Genomic DNA, 26858 nt, shown 5'->3' with positions numbered 1-26858 from the left:
AGCTTCTTCCTGGGGGATAATAAAAATATGTCTATTGAGTGTAATTCAAGGTTTTTTTGCATATTTATTAATGAAAAGTTGACAATATGGATTATATTTATCGGAAATAACATAGATTCTTGAAGTATTTCGAAAAATTCTCTCGAAAAAGCTGAACTTTCAAAATAAAAACTACGCAACGAAATACATTAAACACTTAGATAAATCTATTAATCTCCGTTAATCCTTTCGATATCATCAGGATACATTTCGACATGTTCGCCTAATCCCGAGACACATTCGAAAAGTGTTTCACCGAGAATAAAGAATAAAGCAATAAATAATCGCTCGTCTTATTGCAAAGCGCTGAGATACGTCTCAGTTGCGAGAATTACTAAGTCCGATTTAACGCAATGTAAAAAAAAAAAAAGAATCGAAACGCATTATGAACTTATCGATATATAAATACCTCGTGCTTTTTTCATGTAAAAGGAAGAAATGATATCGGAAGGGTTAAGTCACTTCCATCGATTATGCGCTGATATTTACAAAACATGTACCAAGTAATCGTGTTTGTGAGAAAGAGAGAGAGAGAGAGAGAAAGAGAGAAACAGCGAGAGCACGCTCGATGAGTAAAGACAATGTTTGCATCACCGGCGTCTGTATTGATCTGTGCACAATAGTTCATAAATAGTCCTATCATCAGCGATTGTACGTCTCTCGCTAATACGCCTCTGCGCGAAAAAGAGAATTTGCGATCGATCACAATTCAATAACAATAGAAAAATCATAGATTATCCTCTCTGGAATATCGTTAGTCTATCGCCGCTTATATACACTCGCACAGGTGATAAACGTCGTTTTAAATATGAAATCTCTCGTTTTTTTTTAGTGTGACCTCTTAGCATCTTAGTGGCCAGATCAATAGCAGACTCGAACAAATTGATTCGAAGAATTCAAGGAAGCGACCCTTCTCGCAATCGCAGCCTCACGATTACGGCAAAGTATAACGAAAAAAAAGGTGAAATTAGAATTGAAGGATCTCTTCTTATCCCCCGCCCACCCTCATCCCTCATTATTGTGCGCCATCGTTGCTGTACCAGTCTACAGAAGATAGGAACATATATTAATCGCGGCGCAAAAGTCTCGCCCGTTTAGTACAATCAACAGTATTGATAGCTCGTCGCAGCTCGCCAAGAGCATGTGTTTTTTTTTTCCATTCGTGTCCGATCACGCTTCTCTCCTACACGCGCTTGTCTCCCAATCGAGGCGAGAAGATGCAGAGATGCTCCGAATGTAGCAGCACGTACGGTGCAGGCGCAGAGATAGAGTCGCGCTTCCCTCCCTTTTCTTTTCGAGCCGAACGATTACGAGTCGTACTTGACCTTTGCACGTATTTTTAACTCGCTCACTTTCGTTGGAAAAAAAATCCGCGATCGCCGGTGGCACGATACTTTCGCAAATCCCTCTCGAGTCGGAAAACACGCCCTTGCCAGGCTCTTACTTTTCTGGTTCTCTGATTGGCACACCACCGCATGTCCCATCGCTTCCTTTCCTCAGCGAAATATTACCCCGCTACGTACTTATATCATAATCGTTAATTAATAAGTGAAAGAAAGTGAAATGAAATTACATACACGCATACATATACGCGCTACCTTTCTCTCTCTTTCACACACGCACTCTATGAAATCGCGAAATTGTTAGAGTTCCGTATTCACTTATATGTTGCGGCGCAAAGGTAACAGGGTAAAAGGAACAGCCCTTTTCGCCATCGGCCGTGTGTGAAACGGATACATCGCACGCAGATACATTGTTCTCCAATAAATAATATCACACTCTACACAATTACTCATGAAAAAAGAAATAAGTACGGTCTTGTCCGGGATTCATCCGCGGATCCCCTCTTTGGTACATTTCATTTCTTCTCGAAGAATCTTGTAATCAACGTTGAGGTTCAAATACCACCTGCACTCCAGCCCTTGGTACCACGAGTACCACGGGTTAAATATCAGACGCTCTTGTGATGACCCTCGCGATAAGAGCAGCTGATGTGGACGATGGTATACAAAACAGAAGGAATCTCAAGACAAGAAAACCCTTCGCTTTAAGGGAAAAATCGCTCTATTGCACCACCGCCAGGGGTGGATTATGTTGCGTCCTGATGGCCTCCGCGACGCGCCTGAATGGCAATTGAAGATGATAGTAGGCGCAGTAGGGCAACGGGTCCCAGTACACGAAGAGGGACTCCCGCTTGTCCAGCACCGTGCCCAGAAGATGAGGCGCGGTCTCGCTGGTTGATTGTTTGAGAGTCGCCACGGCGTCGGTCAGCAGCTGCCGACTCGAGCCTCCCATGCCCAACAACGCCGAGTTCTGCCTGGAGAAGTGCCGACAGGGTTTCCACACCAGACGCGGGTGTATTCCCGTATGGCAGATGTAGGGTAGGCTCACACCCACACGGCAGCCGACGGCTACCAGCTCGCCTACCTCCTCCGACACCGCCAGCCGGAAACTCATGTGGCCGTTGATCCTGCCGCCGAAGGAACGGGCGAAGAACTGCTCGAGCCACCGCGTGACCTCCGGATGTTCCTCGGGTATGAGACCCCGCGCCTCGTCCACTCGGCAGATCACGTTCGCCACGATCCGCGACTCCTTGAGTGTGGTACAGGTGACGAAGTGGTCCCCGCCGGGATCGCGGATCACCACCCACGGTCGCCTCTCGCTGATTTCGTGCTGCTGATTCCGGAACTCCCTTATGGTGGGTGGCAACAAGATTTTAGCGCGATCGCGCATTCCGGCGGGACCGGCGGCCAGCATCATGTACCTGCCGGTGCGAAACGCGTTCCGCTCGTAGAGCGCGGATAGGTCCTCCATCGATCGCAGCAGGAAGTGCTGCGGGGTGATGAGACCGAGCATGCGGCAGCGTCGCAGCAACTCCAACGGGTCGTCCAGGGCGGTCACCTCGCTGGCGTCCGGCACGAAACACTCGCAGCCCATAATCTCCAGATGCGGCTTCGCCAGGGCGTCGTAGTACGCCGTGCTGGCGGCGCTCACCGGTATGTAGTAGGCCACTCGTTCGCGTTGAACGATATCCCGCAATGCCTTTATGTACTCGACGACGTTCCTGGGCCCGGGCCGCGGTATCGTATAGTATTTGCAGCAGGCGGTGGAGAATCTGGCCAGACCGAACATGCCCTCGAGTTCGCACACCACCACCCGGGCACCAGCCTTGTAGAAGTTACGCGCGAGATGTACCGCCTGCACCGTGCTACCGCCGCTGATCAGGACGCACCGCTTGTTGCGCGATCTCTCGTACGCCGGGGTGTGGAGCACGGTGATGAACCACTTGAGGGCGGTCAACGGCAGCTGAAGAATCACCCAGAACAGGCAAACCCAGGCGGACGCCCAGAGAGCGGGCGCCCAGATCGCATAGCCGATGACATTAAAGACACTTCGAAACAGACCGGACAAAAGTCCGAAGTACCAAGACAAGATCCTCGACAATATGGAATCGTTGCTACGCTCGACGTTTCGACTATCTGCCGCTGATGCCGTACCCCGTTGCTGCTGCTGCTGCTGCTGTTGTTGCCGTTGCTGCTGTCGTCTCTGGGATAGTATCACCGTCGATATGCTCGAGAGCGACGACGCCCGGGAGATGTTCGATGAGCTGTTGGACGTCGGCACGGTCACGTTCGACGTCGTGCGCTTCAACATGGACACAGGCGACGTCCGGGGCGGCGACATGGACAACGGTGTGCCGGGTAGCGACGGCGACACGCTGCTGCTACGTGACATCGGTGGGCTGGAGGACCATAATCTGGACGAGCTCTCGCTCGAGCAAGCGGGCATCTTCGTTTCAGCCCTTTAGTGTTTTGCCTTCGGAAACCCTATCCGAGAGGGTTACGACTCGAGGGGCCCAGTCGATCGGTAAAAATCCTTATACCCAGGACTCATACCTTAATCTTGGAAAATAACGAAGGAAGAGGCTGGCGAAATGCGAGACAGTTCTTCTTAAGGGTTGATTGTACTTTAATCGCAGATAGAAATAAATTATCTCTCTCTTTCTCTCTCTCTTTCTCGTCAGAAGTGGATGTCACGATGGAAGCAATCAAAAAATGACACAACATACACGAAAATTAAGCAATGCTGTTGCCAATAATCACAGAAAAGAAAGCTACCCGTCGGGGCGACTCGTCCCGTCTTTAATTGTCGGTTTGCATACGCAGCTTTAACTGAGGCTGGGCCTCGGGGATCCCGGTCTCTTATGAGGACTGCATCTCGGACGTACTATGAACCGGCGCCTTATCTAATCGTCGCGCCTCAGACACCGCGACGAAAAGAAAGGAGTCGCAAAATATGTCGCGTCTGCTTTCACTTTTCTTCCCCCTTCTCTCCCCTCCCCTCTCTTCTTTCTTTCGTGGAAATTAGTCTCCGCAAAAATCGATTGTTCATCCAATTCGTATATCGATAAGCAATCTAACCGAATACCGAGACAGTTTCGTGTTTTCATCATTACAGATCATGACGCGTGCACATAGACGTATTTTGACGGATTATTGTGGATCGTCGTCTGCCACAATTTTAGACAATCGTGCAATCGATAATCTTTATGATACAAGGTGAATTCAATGTGAATTTGTAATCTCATTAAACTTGTTTGAACATTATCTTTTATGTCAAACCATTTCGATTACAAGATTGTCTGCACGATCTTCGGATAATCGTTTATTAATTGATATTTTTATGATTATCTTAATAAAATCAAAAAATAGAAATAATGAAGCCAATCTAAACGAGACAATAATCAAAATTATTTAATTTTTTAAGCATGCAGCTGCATATGCAGGTGCGCCAAAAATGTTTCAAGAAGCCCGATTAGATTAATTGTTTATCAAATAAATAACAAATATCATCTATTGATTGAATAATGTTGTGATATTAATTCATAATGTATGTATTAATAGCAATCAGCTAGCATATATATCAATATATTATCTTTGAATTGAAATAAAATCTAGAGATAAGTTGATTACTACATTAATCTTTTATGTTAATAATGATAATAATTTGTTAGAATTTTGTTAATAAATAATTTTTGTAAATTGTATTAATAAAATAAACAATGTGAAAAATATAGTAAAATATGAAGAGCAAGAAAAAAAATAAAGAATTGCCACAAATAAATAATTTCACTTTTGTTGCAAAACAAAAAAGCAAATAAGAAACGAAAAAAATTCGGCATTCAAGAAATTCTTAAAAATAATGATTTTTTTGGAATACACACAACTTTATTTCATACATTTAGAATATACTTATCTTGTAAATTATATAATACGTTATGGTCTTATTTGGCTTAATGAAATACAATAATTTACTGTCTTTAGAATTTGTTTGTTCTCTCTTTACTGTTACGGCACTTGAGCCAGTACAAGTATAATCTCAATCGCTATATTTTTTACATAAACAAAAGAAGTTATTGATCATGTGAAATTTCCGTATTTTATCCGAAACTTTAGTGTGAGGAGATTACATTCTCGAGGAGAGTCCATCAAAAGGCAAGACATTGAATTGACTTTCTTAATGTTAATATACATTCAGCTTTATGTGCTATTCGCGTACACTGATCGTTATAATAAAAAAACGAAAGAATTAAAACGTACAAATTCTCTTTCGATTATAAAAAAAGTGACAGCCCTTTGCGATAAAAGAAGAAAGTAGTTTTGCAATTTAGCATAAAGTATCCACAACGTAGCTTTACGACATGACACATTCGATAAATTATTAATTTCCCTTATTAATTATATATAAATAAACATGATTTCTTACAACTTTGGCCCATTCAATATAATTATACCAATGAGAATCTTCGTTTTTACTATACAATGTTATACGAATATCAGCTAACAGTCGCTTTCTCTTTAACTACATATATATATATATATATTTATATTTGTATAATATGATTGGTATGTACGTAATAAATATTGCATATACATTATATATATACCATATCATATTACATTATGTGTACATGTATAATTCCTATGCGCATGGGTGGCGCACAACACACTCGTGCAAGTTCACACATTCGTCATATATCGGATATTACAATGTTTTATATATATATTTATATATTACTTTCTAAGATCTATTCTTATCGTACAATTTTAAGCAATAAATATCTAATAGATGTTTATCTTCATTCTACTTATATACAATTTCAAGTCTCTCACTAACTATATAATACGCAGTTCTTTTATTACACTATTCAAATCCATCATTAGTGGATAGCAATCGTATGAATGAAGTGACACCGCATCGTCAAGGAAAAAGGCTTCCTCCGTACGCTATTTAAAAAAATATTGTGAAAATATAATTTGCTAATACAATGTCATCAATAAACAATCGCTCAGATTACTATTCTTACGGAAGAATTGTACAGTTGTTATACTATGTATGTCGTGTACAAAGTACATTAAAAGAAGAATGTGCACCTTTAAAAAAGTAAAAATTGAGCGCTATTTAAATTTTCAAATAATCTGTATAATAAATTATACAAATTTTTGCTCATGGCAAACTTTTGTTCACGGTAACACTCTAAATCACAATGTATTATACTTGCAAACAATTTATACAATAGTATAACAACGGTACAACGCAGACTGATTATATAATAATAATCTGTATTCAAAAATGGTATCCAGTAAATATAAATTCTATTTATATAATAATTATAAATAATATCTCGCAACACGTACGATGAAATAAAATTTTGTCAGATGAAAACAAATCTGTTTTGTATACGTATATATGACTAGAAATCATAGTTATGAATCTATAACGATAATGCCATTGCGATTTGTGATTTAAGCTATACATATTATTATATAATAACTGATATATTTTCCTACAAGTTTTCGCACAACTTATTTATTTACTCTGTCGTTTAAATGTTTATAATCCCTTTGGTATATCTTTTTTTATTTTTAAAAATAACGGATATCAGCTTGATGAACTATTCTCAAAGAAGAATAATCTACGTTTCTTCTCTCTCGCTATTCTTACGAAAATATATGCTATCAAATCACCGCAATATCTCGTCTGATTTCTCCATAACAGCCGGTTGTTGAGAGTTCGACAGACTTTTCACCCGAACATAAAGTAAAATAATTGACGGCGCATAATTCGAACTAACGTGAGAAAAGTAATACAGATGTTTATTTTTATGCATGATAAAATAGTGACTCTTAATGCGTGTGCATAACTTATTAGGGTGGTAATTTCTCTTGTATATTATCTGCATTGCCTAGTTCGACTCTCTTGTCTTTCTTGTACACTCTCGTTCGAGGAGTACTTAACTGCGTTGTGCTTATAATACCTCGATCTGCGTGTCTCAATATAGAACGTAAACAAAGAAAAAATTCAGTCGAAATACCTTCGTTTACAGCACGTGATTGTATCGTTAACTTCGATTTTTTTTTTGTCCTCTATAAAATTTGTGCTTTTTACGGAAGTGGAGATGTACCAGAGAATACAAACAGGATAGTCGATTGGTAATATAAATTTCATAATTAATTGTAAAATCGACCACGAAATTTGTAAAACTCTCTTTAAATAGCTCGTGTTAATTCGATTCTTCGTAAGAAACTTAAATTCTTAGAAAATACATCCATACTTATAACTGTTAAATGTAGTGAATTTTATAAATTTTTCGTACATAGGGATCTCTAAATTAAAAATCAATCCCACAATTAGTTTCCACGTATATAAGGATCACGGCACATTAATTTTGTAAACCACAATCATTTGTGTTTCGCATTTATGTCACTGTTAATAACATTAGCTGGTGAATTTCACCTATAGTTTATTTTTTTATCTATGGTTCTGTTCAAGTGTGTTATTAATTAATAACATATTACATAGATACGGTATTGTCTATTACGAATTTTTCTATATCTTTAGATAAAAGATCAGGAGTACATTGCAGTAATATATATATTTTTTGTTAAATCGTACTTTGTGTACATTAATCGTAAATTGTATATAACAGTTATATACGCATTACATTATATATGCGCGATAGAAAAGTCAAACGTATACGATGTATGAAAGAAAAATGGTTGTACGATTGCATCAGAAAGAAATACTTTCCAATTCTTTTTAAGTATATTGTAAAACATAATTTAAAAAATTATATAGAGATAAAACATGAATAAATAAAATAAGGAAAGAATCTTAAACAAAAAAGTTAAAAAATAAACATTTATCTCAGAAAACAATAATATATCTTTTTTCATTTATATTTTAAATAAATCGAAGTTTTTAAATGTAACTAATTTGATTCAACATTAAAATATTGATATTATCATTGAAATTGTGATATTAATAACTTAGATCATAAAATATTGATATAATAACAAAATTAATATTTATGAAAGTCATTAAATAAAAATAAAATAATAAAATCACAGATTATATATATGCAACATATGTACTTAACTTTGTATATATGTATAAATAATGTATATAATACTATATGATCAACGACAATCAAGGTAACATTATACAATGCATCGATTAAAAATATAAATATTGTTATCGTTTTGCGACTTAATGCACAATTGTGCTAAATTTATATGTATGTATAAATATAAGAATTTTAATAATTAAGACAATTTGGAAAGTACATCTTACATTCCCCTCAATACAAAAAATCTTAACCATATAACTTATACCTTGATTTAAAACGTAGAAACAGAGACAATGAAAAAAAATACACGTAAATTTTATCCAAATCTGTCAATAATAAAAAAGTATATATTAAATATATAATGTATTTTAATATATTAGGATTTAATATATTAGGATGTTTTTCTCTCTTTCGCATTAATAATATTCCTATCCACGACTTGAAACAACCGACAAGGAATGTACAACTTAGCACCTAACACTTACAATAATTATACCTTGTTGTTGCTTAGAGTCGGTTAATAATGGAAATGTCTTCGCGTAGAATGAAAATGCAACAATATCTTTGCTTACGCAGATACCAAAATCCCGATTGTATCAGCTCATCCATAAAAAATAGATACAATACAGTAAATCGCGCGTTTAATTCACACAAGAGGTATAATAGAACGCCTTGTGTTTTTCATTGTTCGTGTACAGAATTTTAACTAAAAGATTAATAGATACACATAAGTATTTATACAACCTGCTAAGAGCTTTCCATATAATTTAACGATTCATACAAGATAAGACTTCGTGCTGTCGCATTAAGTATTACTCTCGGTGGAGTTACTCTGAGACCGTAATGACGAATAACAGCCCTGACAAACTCTAACTGGCTTTAGGATACCGAGCCTGGATATTTTCGACTCGAATCGGCTGCATCTGTGTGAAGTAATTAACTCGTCTAAATATACAAAGCAACAGAGACGAATTTTTCGTGAGACAACTTCAGCAAATTTCCAAAACTTACCTCGAGCAGAATACTTGCCCACAGTTGCGGCAATGGTGTCTTCTTTCATACAAATTGAACCTGACGCCGCAACCGGCGCAAGAATCCGCTCCCTCGTCTTTCAGCCAGTGATCGGCAACTGTGCGTCCTGGTTGTTCGCATACACTCCATGAAAATACTCTACCGCGAGTATCACCCACATATACCGTCCTGTGATCCCTATGAATCAAAACACAGCACGTTAATGTACCTGTAATATTGTCTCTAATAAACAATTAAATATTATACATAATCGCATATAAAAACGAATAATATATTGCAAATGATACAATCACAAATCGAGATATTTTTTCATTTTTTTAAGTTTTTGTTCATTATTTATTTCTTATTTATTTATTTTTTAAAAACGAAGATTACAGTCAAGTCAACAAATCATTAAATTTACTTCATTATGAGAAAATTTTGTCAATATAATTGTAACAATATTATATGCATTTCACAAATACCTTGATACTGCTAGGGCCGTGATGGATGCTGGTTCAGCGTTATCTTTACGATCGTAGGCAGTATGCATTGTTAATTTACTGCGAAATACCAATTGTCTTTGCCACTTGAAACCGTCTCGCAAAATGTTTTGCGGGTTGATTTTTCGTGGTTTTGTGTCGGCTTCAGTAACCATAACAAAACTATCAGTTAAACTGGTGTCACTTTTACTAGCTCTCAACGCACTTTCAGAATCGCCGGGATTGCTGACGGACTCGCTGTGAAATATAAAAGAAATATTCCACCATTACAACAAGATCTCTGCGTGGCTATAAATTGTATTATGTGGCGTAACTTGTCACAGTTGAATCTTGGTGCTTAATATTTCTTTTACAAATTTACATACATTAGTCTAATTCGTCAAACTGCGTGTGAAAATATAAACTCTTACAAAATGTATTAAGTACTAAGATCTAGCTTTCTCAAATTTTTGTTATAACATTTAATTCTAATATCATATTTTATATTACCTGATTTGCGTACCCTCGCTATCGGCACGGCCGCCGCCCTCGCTTTTCCTGAACATCGGGTTTCCGCGACTTTTCCTACGTAGCACGACCAGTGACGCGTGATTATTCTGAGGTGAAGGTTTATTACTTGAATTACTAGATTCGTTATCGGAACACTCCTCCTTTTCCTCGTGAAGCCTAGAAGCTTCTTTAGCATTTTCCGCTTCAGAAAGACTACTCTCAGAGCCACTTTTCATAAGTGCACCTTGAGCAAAGCAAAGCAAAAGTCAATTATAGCATATATATATATATATATATATATATATATGAATGCGACATTACTTACCCGATCCTTCAGCAGATATACTCATTTGTTTAACTAATTCCTGAACTCTCTTCTTCGTTTCAGTTTGATTGCCTTCTGTGTTCTGTTTCTCTATTTTTTCTTTGGCAGTTGTCACTTCCTCAGGTTTTTCTTCCTCTGCAGGCACTTGCACGTAATCCATCGACCACATCTGTAAACAAATTACTTCTGAATAGTCCCAATATTTTTCGTAAAATTTTGCTACGACATTTTAAAATAGAAACGCTATATCTTACACGAGCAACGCCGTCAGTAGAGCCAGTCATGATAACATTTTGAGAGTCCCATTCGTGAGTTTGACTGAAAGCGACACATAATATTTGCTGCATTCTGTCGGCGCGGCCGACACACGTGTTTACACTCGCCAATTCTTCTCCATTAATACTCCACACGTGTAGCCACGTAGCCGCGCACGTAGCTATGTCTCCCTGCAATGTAAATATTTTTCCATGTAACATTTTATTATATACATCTACACTATCACATTTTTACGTATTTCATTAACATGAATACCGTTAATTCATTTATGGCCACTGCAGCCACTGGTCCCGCGTGACCCCTGAGCTGACGCACGAATAAGCATCGGGACAGATCCCATATAATCGCCGTACCGTCTCTTGATCCAGATACGATAACGTTGTATGCGGGACTAGACGATAAACATGTGACTGCATCAGTATGACCGTACAGACACTGTTTTATGGAGAGCTGCCGCTTGACATATTCCCAAACAGTGACGACCTACGAACACGCGCATTTAATATTGCCATAAAATGGTGTAAAAAAAATAATTTTTCATACAAGTCAATCTTAAATTATCATTTTTTTACAACTAAATTGTAATGAGATGGAATACGATGTACATTTTTCATCATTTTGTAATAGTGATTATAAAAATGGTAATATATCGTTTTTATTAAAAAAATATTGTTATTCAAAGTTGCTTTTTTTATAACAAAAGACTTACGGAGCTGGTGCCAGCAGTAACTATCAATTTGGAAGACGGACAAACACACGCCACTATCTCCCCACTACTTTGCATCATGGCCTCGCCGACGAAGATCGCTTTCTCGCTGTCGTAATTTCCTATTCTGAGGGAATGATCGGCGAATCCCCATGCCACATACTTATTGTAGGAAGGTGGAATAAGCGTTTTGTTTTGCTCCACCGCTAACACAGCTTTTTCGACATGCAATATCTGTCCAACGGGACCCTTTAATTCTGTGAAAGGAAAGAAATAGATTTAGACGTTTAAAAATATATGACATTATATTAACAGAGAATGTTGAAATGTAAGGACATGAAAACCTTTAATGGGTTGCAGCGACGGTTTCAAATTATCGAGATTGTGGAAGAACAATTTGTCAGACGTGGTGATGCTCAGTCCAGGGGTGATGGGTCCAGGATCTATAACGCTAGTCCTCTGTGTCATCTTCTTCGCTGGATGCGGCTTCTTGAATAATTGCTTAGGTATCTGACCGAAATTATTGATGAAGCCGATAGTCGCGTTCTTTTTCAACGGATCTTTGATTCTATAATCGAGAGACGAAATTAGAAAACTTATTTTAGACGATCTCGAAAATCTCGTGAATGAATTAATTATTAAACTGACTTGTAAATGTCAACGTTGCCTTCGTAAAAGAGATGATGGAACACATTGACAGCCTCGACAGCCGCCGGGCCATTTTGCTTGCATCCAAATATCAGATCGATCCACTGGTGAAGATGCTGCGACACATAATCACACTCTAATGCGAGTCTGTGTACGCGAATAAATTCGCGAGGATCCTGCTTCGCCCAAGGTGGAAGAACAATATCGCCCAGTTGAACACCGCTTTGCTTAAAGCCTACGGAGAAAATCATGTCACGTGTGAGACACACAACGAACAAAAAAACTATGCGAATTTGCGAAATAATCGAAAAGATATTTACCTAAGTCAAAGTGATTCGAATTGACTAGGAATTCCGGGAGGTAAAAAAATTCCGGGATAAGTTCCTTCACATCGGCCATGTTATGCTTGGAAGCGGAAAGCCACGCTTCCTTTACGCTATTGAACATCCTGTCGGCTAAATCGAAATGCCCACCCTACGAAAAAATTAAAATTATTACGCGTGTAAAGATTGAGAAACGAACTACTTGTACTTTCGATGATGTACGAACCTGTAATCTGAGAAAATGTTGCGTAAACGGTTCCATTCTCACTAGGTAGGAACATACTATCATTGCTGAGGAATAATGCGTGCCGTAATGATAAGGGGGAGTTTCTCCTTGCGGATCATCCCATTCTTTATATCTGTAAAGGATAATCATTGTAAAAACATGCCTTTCTCGCGATGTATACATCTATCACTTTTGTTAGTACCTCTTCTTAAATTGTAACAATCGTTCGGGACTTTGTGCGCCCATAGGTTTACTAAAATCTCTGAACGTTGACGAATCCGTGAGATCGAGCTCTTCGCTGTCATAATCGGCTAAGATCCAAGGGAATATCGGGTACTGCATAAGATCGTTGTAGCTACGTCCCGCCAGAGTATTGAGATGCATCAGGTATTGGAAATTAGATATTTCTCCTCTCTGTACACGAGGAAAACATTCACACTTAACAACAAGTTTAGGCTCTATTATCCTGTTTACTTTTACATAGTTATATAATTACTAACCACCCATCTCTGTGTAACCGAAGTTTCTCCTATAAGATTTGAAAGCAAACCGGTGGCCTGCTCGACATTTGCTGTTCGCCTTTGGCCTGCTACAGATTGTTGAGCGCTGTCAGCGATCGCTGTAGCAAACGTCATGAACCTTTGATAAACTTTGTTCCTTACTTTTCGCGGAAATGCCAGTAAATAGTTTCTACCGTCCCCGCTAAATACTTCCAGTGCCATGGGTTGTAATAAGTATCGTCTCTGATGTACTTCCCTATAAATAATACAAAATTCATATAGTGATTTTAATTATTATTTAAATATCGTGATACAAGAGATGATTTTATCTCGAGGATACCTGATGTCTTCATAATTAAATTTGGAACACTGTCTCATCGCTCTCGATCTTCTGGGAGATCCTGGTGACGGTAGAATCGGTTCGTACACGTCCAACAGACTCTCTATATCTCTTATCTCCCTAGTCTTCGATAATGTAAATCCATCAATCACGTAAAAATGTTCTTTTCCAAATAAGAGAAGACCCTCAGTCGTATCCAGACCCTGTATTCGCGCGCATCTGAACATATGACTTATCTAAAACGTGTAAATAAAAATATTGACAAAAAAAACGTTGCAATATGCGCAATTTCGTGTACATCGATTATATAGAGATAGAAACCTTCTCGTGCTCCTCGAGTAGACGTATCAAAGTTTGATTGTCTGGAACAGCTTGATTGTTCTCTTCTTCTTGTTCGTTATCCTCAGGTGCTTCGTCCGGTTCACTGGCATGACGTTCCAGTGTGCACGGAACCATCGGTGGCTCACTCTCGGTAGAGGTTTCATTGATGTTCAATGGTGTATCATCTATAACGAGGTCTCGTTCGCGTTCGAACATTCCCGATGAATTACCGAGCTGCTTCAGATAGTATTCCTTACTATCCATGCTCGTCGCTACTTTGTACTTTAACTGTTTCTAAAGATAACAAATGCGTTATGAGTATGGATACTTGAATTTAAGTTTTAAAATAATGCTCATCATCTATAGAGACATACAACTTACATTATCAGGGTGCTCTAATTCAGGCCGATATGGATAATGTATGTAAAAGAGTTCATTCTTCATCATCTTCTTTCGCATTCTACACGGTCCTTCGGTCATGTCCAACATCCATTTGTCCAATACAGTCGGTGTCGGAGATCCCCAAAGACCGCGTTCTCTAGTTAATTCCGTCTCAGTTTGCAGCCATTCCTATAAACGGATTAAAAGCATCTTTTAGCGTGTTATTTTATCTTCTTATTTCGTTCTTTATTAAGATAAGAAATTGAAATAATTAAACGGAGATATACATGGTCCTTTATAAACAGAAATAAAATTCTTAGAGTTTCTTACTTGATATACGTAACGTTGAGTGTGCAGGTTGGTCTGTTGATGCTGCAGACGCCTTACCGCAGCAAGTTCCCTGACTAACGCAACATGTTGCTCCGTCCATTGAGCAACAGTACTCTGATGTAATCTAAGTCTTACACGCACAGACTCCTCTTTTCGCACTTTTGTCCGGCTTGCCAATCTCGTCAATCCTCCTGTCACCCTTTGAATTTTCTGCAATTTTTTAAATATACATATACTACTTGTCCATACATTTCGTGGAATTATTCCATTTTACTTTTAATAACTGAATAACATACGTACGCGAGGATAGAAAAAGCTATACGTACCGACTGAATTTGATTGTGAAGTTCCCAAGGAATTTTGTATGGAGCTTTTTTTTCCGAGCCTACATAATTGTGCCAAACCTTGAACGCAGCTTCATAAACTTGTTCTCTCACGACCGACAATTCTGGTGCCCGCTCGTTACCCACGGGTGCCGACAGAGTCACTTTAAAGACCTCCTCTATCGCGGGCTTCTTGCATACATACAATTCCTCCCAGACTCTCGTTGCCGCTACAGCCATTAAATTGTGTCCCTGATGAGACATTAATCTGTCGTCGCTGGCTTCTACTTGTGGGTTAACGTGCCACAAGGTTTTCATATTGATGTCCAACATAATTCTTATGTCAGCCGTCAATTGCAGGAGGCAATATGTTAAACACCCGATAAATTCCAGTTCGTGATTGCCAGCACCAAATACTAATAATCTACGAAAGAATAACGCTCATTTAAATTCCTTTTTACTTTTAATCAAAATATACATATTGTGTGCATACACATACGTGTGTATATGCACAGCCTTCCATACTTGTACATACCTATGAGTAGTAAGCTTATGTAATGCCTCTAATACCGCCATTTGATCGGCAATAGATTCGGTCGGACGTGACAGTAAGAATAAAATTGTTCTATTCAGGCAGTGATGAAGACCTTCCATACTGACAGCACCAGGTCGCCTTTTCGCTTGTCCAATTAGTTTTACAATGAAATCGAATACCTCGTGCGGGTCCTTCGTTAGAGCGCCTAATAATATTTGAGAAGACTTACAGTAAAATGTTTTCTACTAATCCTATTCAGTTATTAGATTAATACGTGAACCAAACTCTTACCTTGCCATAATTTATCAACTATTCTGGCTGCCACGTAGCAGACATTATTAGTTATATTATTGGCCGATCCACCAGGGACGACGGGCAACGCAGCCTGTTCCCCTATCAATACATCCGCGGCTAACAAATGCTCCATTAGTATAGATAACACCTCCGTCTGATAACGTATTTGCTGTCCCGACGATGCATGTTCCGGCCATGCCTCCAGGACAAGATCTATCGCCGGCGACTTCGCTGTAACTGGCAATGAGAGCGAGTCGACAACGATAACTTTAAAAAAGTCCATTACGAACTTCTTCGCCGGGTGATTTGTCAGCCCAACGTCTTTCGACGGCGATCGTACTAATACTGGTTCTTGCTGCAATAAGTATTCAATATTAAAGTTAGTGTCTTTAATACACTCAAGAGAAGAAAAATGGCAATTTTCAGTCAGAGTCGTTATTAGTTAAAATGTTTTAGTTAATGTTTTTAATTAAAGTAAAGATATCTTCTAATTTAACAAATTTATATTGCATGATGTAAAAAGTATCTTGAACAATTCTGATAGTTTAAACTTCAAAAATTAAAAGTTTTTTTTTTTAACATAACACTGTCGAATTAGCATAATTACTTCGTCGGCTGGGGTACTGGCACCGCTGCTATCCTGACTAGAACTCGCGGGTTTCGGAAACAAGGTTCCAGCTAAGGCACCCAAAACTTCCGCGGACATAAAGACTTGCATGAAGTCGGTGAAATTGCGGTACAGGAAGAATAGGAATTGTATTATTGTCACAGGATAATCGTTTAACCACGCTGGTAACACTTCCGGGCTGTCGAAAAAGAAATTACAACGCGTAATGTGATACATGTATTAAAGATACATTAAAATAGATAGTTTTTCGTGATGACTCACTTGTTCGAGTGGCTGTTCAACATAGTTCGTACCATAGCTAGTAGCGTGACCATCGCTTCGGGACAAAGATTAATTCTACCAGCAAAGGACGATAGGGTGTGATTAGCCGGAACTCCAAACATAAAATTCCAAACATTATCCAAATCGAGCTGTTACATAATAGTAATACGTAGTTAATATTATTTTATACATATTAAACGCTAATAAAGAAGCAGAATCAATTGCAAAAAAATAAAAGGCAACTAAATTAATTCAAAATTAAATTTTAAGCTACGTAAAAGCACAGATAGATCTCATATAAAGAAACACGAATATTAAGTAATTCATTATACTTTTACCTTTGAATCGGTAGGTAATAATTTTACAGCCTGTCCCATCATAAGAGCGATGAAAAGGAAATAAAGTTCCGGAACAAGATCAATATGCTGCGGAAGTAACCAGCCCAGATGCTGAAATCCTGGTACATGAAGCCCAGATGGTTTAATTTCACCAGTTGACATTTGTTGATGACAACCTGTTATCATTGTGCTACATTATTCTACCGCAACTTTCTTAGATTAAATATATAAAATCAATATTTATTGAAGTGCTTTGTGTAAATGATGAATATAAAAAAATCATTGTTATTATACATACCAAGTGCTAGTGCCATCTTATTGTGATCGGTATGTCGCAACCAACCACCATTACTCGTGCCCTCTTTGAACTTTTGCAGAATTGATTGCACAGAACATATCGCTACGAGTATACGTAACCCCCAGACGACTGTAGTACTATGAAGACCAGACTGGAGGAATAGTAGCACCCAATCTAGGCCCAAAACTTTAGCTACTTCTTCACACATACTGCAAAAATACAGTTACACTTATATCATCGAACATATATGTTGCATGCTGACATAATAATCGAAAATATTATAGCACGGTTTCTTACTTTACATTAACCTTGGATCCATTAAACAACAACGAATGTAAAAGTTGTAAACAACGATTGCGTAAAAGTATGCTTTCTCCTTCCCCATCCTTGGTTCCTTCTCCTTCTCTAAGGATTAGGTGCTTTTCGGAACATAGCGGTAAGGTAGCCACAATAAATTGCCCAAACCTGAAGAGAAACAAATAAAAACATTGTATGCGCATAAATAATTAATATAATTCGTAATTATGGAAATGTAAACGGAAGAATTGTTTACCATAATAGATCAGCTTGCCGTGGTTGACTCAATAATATACTGAGAAGCGCTAGAAGGATCTGTCTGGTACTATTTAGCTTTACGTCGCTTAAGATGTGCAATAGTTTATGTACTAATTGTAAATCTCTCATTAATCGCAAATTAGTTCGTTTTTCACTAGATTCCGCTATTAGTTCGTACAAGTGTTCCAGAAGAGATCTTAGTAATTCTCCAGGAGCTTCGTGCCAAACCTGAATACAAGTTAGATAAATCAAAGTTATTTGTTTAAACAAATTCTGCATTAAAATGATGAACTTTCATAAACTTACTTGCAAATCACATAAGAGATCCTGAAACGCTGTAACGTTAGGAATTGCACTAGTTTCTCTACCACTGTCGACTGTACCGACAAGACTGAACGTTAAGTGCAGTATATGGCTATTTAGGAGAGGACATTTTCTTCTTAACAACATAGCCAATGTCTGATATCCCCTTCTACGATCCATCTCTTGTTGAGCCGCTTGGTTGGACCTCACTACACATACTAGTGCCTTTACAGCCGCATATAAAGATTCTACGTCTTGGGCCATAGCTATTAAACCTGTTCAACAGATTTAAAAGTCGCCCTTAGTTTTTCTTATCATAACAATATCGAGATAAGCATCTAATTTGCTTGATTTTCAATCATACCTAATAACACTGAACACCCTCCTACATTGTCGATCATAGTAGCTACTGGTTTAGGACTAAATACACGAACGCCGAGGTAACCAACAACTACACCGCCTAATGCTCTGGCTGGACCACTGAGATGTCCCGCGGAATTGTGAAGGACTCTGATAGGTGTGGCATTCTCGTGAGATGACATACCAAGCTGCACAAAATAATTAGATATTATAATGCATCTCACTTTACGTCTTTTTCTTTTTCTCTATTAAATGCAGATAAGAAATTAAGGCATTCGTACTTGTTTGGCAATTGACTTATTATCCGCTCGGCTGTAAACTTTCCTGATTTTAGCTAGAGTTAACTGCGACATGGCTTTTGCATTCAATCCGAACACAACTTTCTCTTCAGCCACAAGAGGTGCTAGAGGTTCAGGGCCTGCAATAATATACAATTATTAACATTTATTATTGTAAAATCGAATTTTTTAAAGATTCGTGTTTATGTCTGTACCACTTAATTGCGGTGCTTGTAAGCTTCCCATGTAATGCGGCCCTAGTCTAAATAAAGTGGCAATATTCTGAGAATTAAACACTTCCTCTACCAAATGACACGGTCCCTGCTTCCACGTCAATCTAGAATATCGGCGCCAACAGGGCGGCGTACCGATGTAACCATAAACTGGTGATGCCACGGTCAAATTCGCCGCCCCACCACCGGGAACTTGCGTAATATAATGAAGCTAAAAACAGATACATTTGTGTATGTGAGTTAGAAAATTACTTTGTTTTAATGGTAATTACCTTTTGACTATGGATATGTTGACCATCCAAGTATAATGAGAAGCTGGAATTTTTCAAAACTGCGCGGTTTAGCACGATAGCTATGTGGTGCCATTGTCCTTCGTGAAGTAAATCGGGACACCATACTCTAGCACCGCACTCACCCGTTCCTTCGGGTTCCCATTCGCCAGTATCTAAATGCACACATTAATTTGCATTGTGTCACTTGCAAGTTTAAAGACGCAAGAGTATACTCACTTTGTGGAATGGGTGTCTCTTGAGTGGAAACGATGATAGCCTTATCTCTAGCGCTAAGAATTGCAGTCAGACAAATTAAGTCTCTCGTCGATTGCGGAGTGCGCACCAATGTAAGTAATCTTACGCAATGAGGATCGGTTCGGGGATCGCTAAACTTGTCGACACATATCCATGTGCTGTATGTTAAGCCGGTCTGCGGTGGAAATAATCTATCGCCTAAAATAATTCTTTGTGTGTAATAACAATCTTTATAAAATTTATAAATTCATAAAATTAATCGCTTCTTTATTGTTATATCATTTTTATTACATTACTTATTGCTTAATTTAACACAATTACATGTTAATTTTTTTACCATGTATTAATATTTTGACTATTACAATATGATAAATTGAATATAAATATAACGGATATGTCATTTACCTGATCCAATCCCTCCCAGTACACTATTGTCCGCGGACACAACTGTAGGAGGAGTGGTACTTTGCGGGGCGACACTTGGTAGATATAAACATGCAAATCCTTCGGCGCTCATATCCAGCTCCACGAAAGGCGGTAAGGTGCAGGAACCGTGAGCCCTGAAGTCCTTGGGCGTCGTCATTGACACTAGTGTCTTAATTCGCGTCAAAGGAACTGGTCCACCTCTGAAACCTCCTTTGTTCAGCTCGATATCGTCCAGGCAAATGCAACATAACGGATCACCCAAACGCAGAAATTCTCTGGAAGAAATTAAATTACAAATAACGACAAATTCGAATACGTATTTCTTCAAATTTCCTCACACCTTACGTATGATCTCGATCTCACCTTAAATCTCTCGGTTCGAGCGATTGCGCAGCGAGTCTCTCTATGATGTACTGCAGAGGTTGATGAAGCGGATGCGTTTCGTCTTGCAAAGCGATTCTACCTACTGACAGCAGTTCACCAGCCATACCGGCCTCGCACATCACCTGCTGATTTCTTTCCGACCGTACTAAGCTCTTGATGATCTCCGCCACGTACAATTGTAACGCTAGTGCCATTTGCGGATTGGATGGTTCGGATATAGATGGGAGTAGGTGAAGCATTCCCACTACTATGCCGGGATGAACTACAATTGGCTCGGGTGCAGGTGGGCTTAGGTTCAAGGAATTTATGATACATCTCTTGCCGGTTCCAGGAGAATCAAATGACGACTTTTGCTGAAACACATACTGCCGTAGTATTTTTAAAAAACGAAAAATATCAGTAGTACTCTGATAAAAAAAGTATATATACCTCCACGCAATTTTGCTTGTGACTCGGAGATCTTATCCCTACATTAACTAAACTTGGTTTGTCAAAGGAATCGAGCGCCACGTCATACAGCAAACGTAGCAGCAAGCACGCATATCCTAATGTTTTCGGCATACAGTCGGGAAATACTGGTTCCAATACGCTCCCGGTAAATAATGATATCAGCATATTGTGATAATTCATAGTCGGTATCATGTCCATCTCAGAGATTTTCGTCTGCGTCGAGAAGCATCCGAGGAGGCGTAAAGTATCGCACAGACTCGATTGGCAAATCTGCACGCGAGATTGATATTATTTTTATGCAATAAAAACAAGTTGGCTATAAATAGTGCAATTATAATACACTTCAAATCTTTACCTCATGATGAAAAAATTTTGCATTTGCTGGCTCGAATCGCATAGCTGTACTTATAGTATGAAATACCACGTGTAACAATGTCAACAATTGGCTCTCGTCCTGCATAGTCTTTTGTACAATGTCGTTGCAAGGCTCGTTCTTCTCCGATCTTTGAGGTCCTAATTGACCTTCTAGAGATACCAGAACTGACATTACGTAAACGAAGCCCCCGACTTTTCGGAAAACCGTTCTGGTTCTATGCGACTCACGTAAACAAGCTAATAGAGACTGAAAAAAAGACATTATCGTTAATAATTCTACATATCTAACAAAATAAGATTCATAAAGGGAAATACTAAATTCACCTTTAGTATATGGGTCTTTAAAATCAAGGCATTAGGAGGTGCCGAATGCATAACTCCCAACAGTGTCGCCATGTCATCGTCGCCACCCGCGCTGAGTATTAATTCTCTCACGATACCAAGCGCCTGATATCGGCAATCTACATAGGGCACTAAATTATGAGCGCAACGTGCGCCTCCGCATTCTCTAAAGACATTTGCATTTTGAACATTACTCGCTAATAGTGTTGTTAAAGCCTCCATTACTAAGGCACCCAACCGTTCATCCTCGGGGCATATCGTATATTCTAAAACCAAATATAAAGTTCTCAAAACTTATATGCAAATTTATGATTATAGACCATTTTAATCAACTATAATTAACTTTAACTGACGATTAATTCCATTTGTCCAAGTAGTAAACCGATGTTATTTGTCGTCATTTTGGCGTAAAAAATGTCGTTTTATCAAAACCAGGTGATAGAATTAATCGTCAATTAAAGTTAATTGGAATTGATCGAAATGAGCATGTCTTTAAGATTACCTGATCCTTGATCAATTGCGGCCTGCTTATCCTTAAGTAATGTCGCATATCGATGAAGACAAGTCACAAAAACTTCTAACATACCAACTTCTCTATAAACATCTTTAAATATAGTATTGTGTCTGAAACGAGCGCAAAGTATTATATTTAAAATGTCGATATTTGTAATATTTAAAATAAAAGTTATTTTCAGTATAATACCTGAGTATATTGAGGAGAGTTTCCATACACATAATACTGCACGAGACTGAATTGTTCGTTTTCAATAAAATAGATAGAGATATGAGTTCTTTACATGGAACAAAATTAAGTTGGAAAACAATGAATTCCAACAGTTGAAAGAATTTCTCTTGTATCTCTGGATTCTTCAGATGGATTTTCTCGGCAAATTGGGACAAGGTGTTTTGTCCTTCAAGAATAAAATAATTTGCGTTATCGCTGTGATACACGCTAGATATCGCGTCCAGTATAGTGCAACACAGAAGTGGTGAATTAGATTTCACAAATACAGATTGCAATACTTGGAACGCCTGAATATTACGAACGCTTCCTCCTGTAAACGCGATAAAACGATGTAAAACATGTTCATTATTCTTTATTTCACAAGTAAGACATCTGTGCAAAGTTACCTCTATTACTTGGCTGTGGCAAGGTAAATCCAAACATTTGAAACAAGGATCCCATGCTAGCTTGACTCGGTTTTAATTCCGTGTGACCGCACATTGTTAAAGATGCTAACATTAGTACCAAATTTCGGATAGCATCTTGCGCTTCCGCTCTACCATCTTGTTCTAATCTCGAGGGCGCGTGTCTGCACAGAGAAACATCTCTCTTATTGTATCATTACAAATAACTACCAACACATAGTCGATATCAGACTTACTTCAACAGAAATTCCGATAGAAAGATATAGCCTTGACAAGCACGAAAGTCATCTAACAATGTCTGAGAAACTTCACTGGAGTCTTTTAGAAAACAGAACACCGTTACGAACATTTCTACAACTTCTAATGGTGCCAGCTCAGGTACACGTTGCATATTATCGATACAGAGTGCTATGCATCCTTTATCTATAAGAATGAGTCAATCAGTCAAGTAGATTTTATCTCGAAACACATGCAAAAAAGTATTTTGAACTTACTATGAATATAGGCTACTACATTCTGTGTAAGACCATGTCGAGATAGCGTCATCAAGACTTCGGCGGCACTTTTACGCCACATAATATTGTACTGTGGACACCAACTGGTTATTGCTGAGAACAATAAAGTAAGATCGTCCTTACGGGCGAGTTCCTCGGCGGGATAAGGGTGGCTACATAATCTCACCAATAACTGTAAGTTGTAATGAAATAAATTAATCTCACGGATAAAGTTAATCCCCTTTGGAAAAATAAAGAACTGTTATTTCAACGAAAATTATTGTCACCTGAACGAATATTTTTTGTAACAGTATCCTACGCTCTCTAGGGGTGAATTCGCTATTTGCATCTGTAATATCGGCATCTTCTTCATTCATCTCAGGCAGATCGAAGAACAGGTATAAACATTTCACTAGAGTCGATGGAACTGATGCAGCAGTCATAGCCTGGAAAGAATTTGTGTGCTGCAGGAGAAAACTTGCCTAATAAAAAAAATGTAACTAATTAGAGAAATTAAATTCACTTGTATCAGAGATGTGTCACCAGCTGCCAATAGGTTCAATGCAGACAGCAACATCCAGCCATTGCTCGATTCCTCGCTGTTCTCGATCTCCAGAAATTTAACGATGGCACAACTCGCCGTCTCGGTGCTCTGGTTGCTTGCTCTTCTCCTGATCTCGGATACCATCAGTCTTGATACTTGTTGCGTAAATGCCAGAATGTCCCAGAACTTTTCGTTCATGTCTCCCGATGGACTAGAGCCAAATACCTGGATAGGACGATCTCTTTATTAATTACAATGACAACACAAGAACACATATGGAAATATTTTTCTAAAGTAAAAAATTCATTTTAATACTCCTTTCCCCCTTTGGAAGAAAATACTTTTCGACACTTTGGAGTATCTTGTATTACAAGAATGTTACATCTATTTTCAAAATAATAAAAACATTTTGATGATTTTCTACTTGGATCAAAAATTATTTTAATGTGGGGTAGAAATAATGACAAAAATCTTTATTTTTTTTTAATAAATACTTCAAGTGTTCAAAATAATTCATATAAAATTGTATTGCAATGTAGAGATTAGTTGTTTTGCATATAAACAATATTTGTAGAATAATTAAGCTCAGAATTGCAATAAAACTTTAATATCATTATATTTAAATCATCATATATTTAAAGTATTTATTTTAAAAATGTGAGATTTTTATCAGTTAAACTTTAATATTATAACAATAAAAAATGACAAATAAAGTAATTGAATTATAAAAACGTACAGTTTGATAAAAATAAAATGTTAAACACAATTTTTATATGTATATGATCCATTTGCAATATATAACCACGAAATATTTGAACTTATTGTTCAAACATAGGATATTTTAGTAGTATTTTATACTACCAATTTATTAAATATTATCATTTTTTTAGAAAAAATTCAATTAGAAGTGCAAACACTTTGCCAGTGACGTCTTGCTATCAAAAGTATATTTTTGATTTGAAGAGCAAAAAATAAACTCTCAATACTTTGTATCTGGATAATTAGTTTCGTGATTGTAAATAAGACTTTCTTGTTTATTTAATATTTTCCTACTACAATTTCATTATCTTCTACACATACATTTGCACACTCAAAAAGATAAAAATAAGAGATAAAGATCAACTCTTTGTTGCAATATTATTTGAATAAATTAATCTTTCTGATTTCATTAACAAGGCAGTGAATTTTTTCAAATTGAACACAAGTACTATATGCTTTTGATAAAAAATGGCAAAAGTTTTCACTTGCAATCGAGTTTTCCCAAAAATCATAATATTTAACGAAACTTATACCATAAAATAAACTCCTCAATGTTTAGTGTATGCAAAAATGAATGGATTTGTAAAGATGGATGCATTACGTTGGAGAATCCACTTTTGTGCTCTACCTTGCAAAATAATGGCAACATGTTGTATAATTTGTCATCACGCTCAGTGTCAGAGAGGGGATGCGGGGGATGCGTGTACTCGGAGAAGAGTTTCTTAAGGTGCATAAGCCCCAGTGCGGTGTGCTGGGGATTCGTGCCGCCGGCACAGTCGTCCAGGCCACCGGTACCACTCGAGCCCATGCCTCCGACGCTGGTACCCCCTCGTAATTTGCGCATTATGTTCATACTTAAGATTTGCTGAAAGAAAAAGAGGGAAAAAATGTAGAATTTCCTCCTTCGTTCGGACCGCTCGTCCGTCCTTCGGAGCGCAATGTTTTCCAGCTGTGACACATTTTTTTTCCTCGAGTCTACCATTCAACGTCGAAACCGCCAGTGAGCGGCAGTGAACCGGAAACAGATACGATCTCTCATTATTGATACTTGGTAGGTATTTAAAAAAAAAAGTGAAAGAGAAAGATATTCTTGGGAAGTCAAGAAAAAGCTAAAAGAGCTCGGCACGCTCTCGGAGCTCAACTTTCTGGTCATAGCTGGTCAATAGAGCGCTGATCGATACGTATGAGCTATTTTAACGAATTGACGAAAATGTCAACGTGCTCAAAAGGAACGACGCAAAATGAAACACACACACACGTACACAGGTGCGCGCGCGCGCGCGCGCACATTCACACACCCCCCCATACACACGCGCAGGCATTTGACCAGAGACACTTGACGAGGAACATACGTTGAATCGCGATTCAACAACTCAGGCGATCGTCGGCAAGGGGCCGCACGTAGGAGAGCAAAGGACGCGTCGTGCGCGGGAGCTGGGCATGACGGCCGTAAGCCGTAAGTGTCCGCGCGGCGTGTCCGTCAGCGGGCACCCGTCGTCTCGCGCGCCCGACGTCGTCGCGTCGACGTCGCAGGTGTCGACGTCGCGAGCAGCATGGAGCACCGATTCCTCTTCCTCGTCGTCGTCGTCGTCGTCGTCAAAAATGGCACGGCGAAACGAGCAACTGCGTTCGGCCTCTGCATCGGCGACGAGAAAGAGAGAAAGAGGTTTCCTCCGGCGTCGCGGTCGAGCGCCGCGACGACAGCCGACTCGGCGCGGCGGTCAGCGCACACGGATCAACGGCATCGCCGTGGAGCGTCCGGCTCAATATTTACGTCCGCCCGCTCCTCGCTCGCTCGCTCGCTCGAAACGTCAGACCGACGGCGAGATGTCACACCGCGGCGCGCGCGATACACATACACGCACGCACGCACGCGCGCGTCGAACCCGCCCACGGACGTCACCCCGCGGACGTGCCGCGGAAACGATCGCGGTTACGCCGATCGGTGTTACCTGGGGCGCGCCTTCGGCGCCTCGGGAGACTCTACATTCTCCGATCGTCGGCGAGTCACGTCGATTCTCACGGCGGGAGACTTTAATATTTCAGCGGCAATGGCCATCCCTTCGCCATTTGATAGTTCGCTCGGCCCGACGCGATACGTCGATAAGCGGCCACGTGACCCGCGGCGATTCCTCCCCGCCGAGCGGGGGACCGGGGGTTTTTAAAGGTCGATT

At 38.9% G+C, this 26858-nt stretch overlaps 2 protein-coding genes across 5 annotated transcripts; both read right to left on the bottom strand.

The window, feature by feature from the left end:
- Positions 1-34: 34 nt before the first annotated feature.
- LOC105839193 lies at positions 35-5113 on the bottom strand. Its single transcript, XM_012685333.3, has one exon. The coding sequence runs from the start codon at positions 3826-3828 to the stop codon at positions 2104-2106; it is 1725 nt and encodes a 574-aa protein (XP_012540787.1). The 5' UTR covers positions 3829-5113; the 3' UTR covers positions 35-2103.
- Positions 5114-8674: 3561 nt separating this feature from the next.
- Positions 8675-26807, bottom strand: LOC105839192 (WD repeat and FYVE domain-containing protein 3). 4 transcript variants are annotated; one of them, XM_012685331.3, is made up of 47 exons: positions 26037-26605; positions 25313-25549; positions 23905-24150; positions 23669-23827; positions 23382-23574; positions 23124-23310; positions 22870-23051; positions 22442-22793; positions 22241-22362; positions 21721-22004; positions 21377-21643; positions 21001-21291; positions 20551-20936; positions 20167-20462; positions 19744-19959; positions 19507-19679; positions 19217-19445; positions 19005-19141; positions 18728-18911; positions 18367-18638; positions 18059-18288; positions 17803-17970; positions 17506-17714; positions 17208-17383; positions 16870-17018; positions 16588-16786; positions 15978-16335; positions 15687-15891; positions 15155-15575; positions 14829-15038; positions 14499-14687; positions 14118-14411; positions 13797-14032; positions 13457-13712; positions 13159-13370; positions 12957-13089; positions 12728-12881; positions 12408-12642; positions 12104-12327; positions 11763-12016; positions 11309-11536; positions 11032-11223; positions 10778-10946; positions 10453-10696; positions 9946-10200; positions 9461-9658; positions 8675-9372 (listed from the first exon to the last, which is right to left on the bottom strand). In XM_012685331.3, exons 2-47 carry the CDS (start codon positions 25535-25537, stop codon positions 9255-9257), a joined length of 10317 nt encoding a protein of 3438 aa, XP_012540785.1. In that variant the 5' UTR covers positions 25538-25549; positions 26037-26605; the 3' UTR covers positions 8675-9254. The 4 variants fall into 4 exon arrangements, with proteins under 4 accessions (XP_012540785.1, XP_012540786.1, XP_012540784.1 ...); XM_012685332.3 differs by lacking the exon at positions 26037-26605 and adding an exon at positions 26637-26807 and having other exon boundaries at positions 9255-9372; XM_012685330.3 differs by lacking the exon at positions 26037-26605 and adding an exon at positions 26637-26725 and having other exon boundaries at positions 9255-9372; positions 20551-20924.
- Positions 26808-26858: the final 51 nt, after the last annotated feature.

This window comes from Monomorium pharaonis, chromosome 7 (assembly GCF_013373865.1).
Source record: "Monomorium pharaonis isolate MP-MQ-018 chromosome 7, ASM1337386v2, whole genome shotgun sequence".
Lineage (NCBI taxonomy): Eukaryota > Metazoa > Arthropoda > Insecta > Hymenoptera > Formicidae > Monomorium > Monomorium pharaonis.
This window is presented reverse-complemented; position numbering and strand designations above follow the sequence as displayed.

Excerpts from the sequence above, each read along its gene's own strand:
- LOC105839193 (XM_012685333.3), bottom strand. The coding sequence starts at position 3,828 with ATGCCCGCTTGCTCGAGCGAGAGCTCGTCCAGATTATGGTCCTCCAGC.
- LOC105839192 (XM_012685332.3), bottom strand. The coding sequence starts at position 25,537 with ATGAACATAATGCGCAAATTACGAGGGGGTACCAGCGTCGGAGGCATG. Across the intron at positions 18,639-18,727 it reads AGGGTGTTCAGTGTTATTAG|GTTTAATAGCTATGGCCCAA; the intron begins GTATGATTGAAA and ends TCTGTTGAACAG. Across the intron at positions 11,537-11,762 it reads TTACTGCTGGCACCAGCTCC|GTCGTCACTGTTTGGGAATA; the intron begins GTAAGTCTTTTG and ends GCGTGTTCGTAG.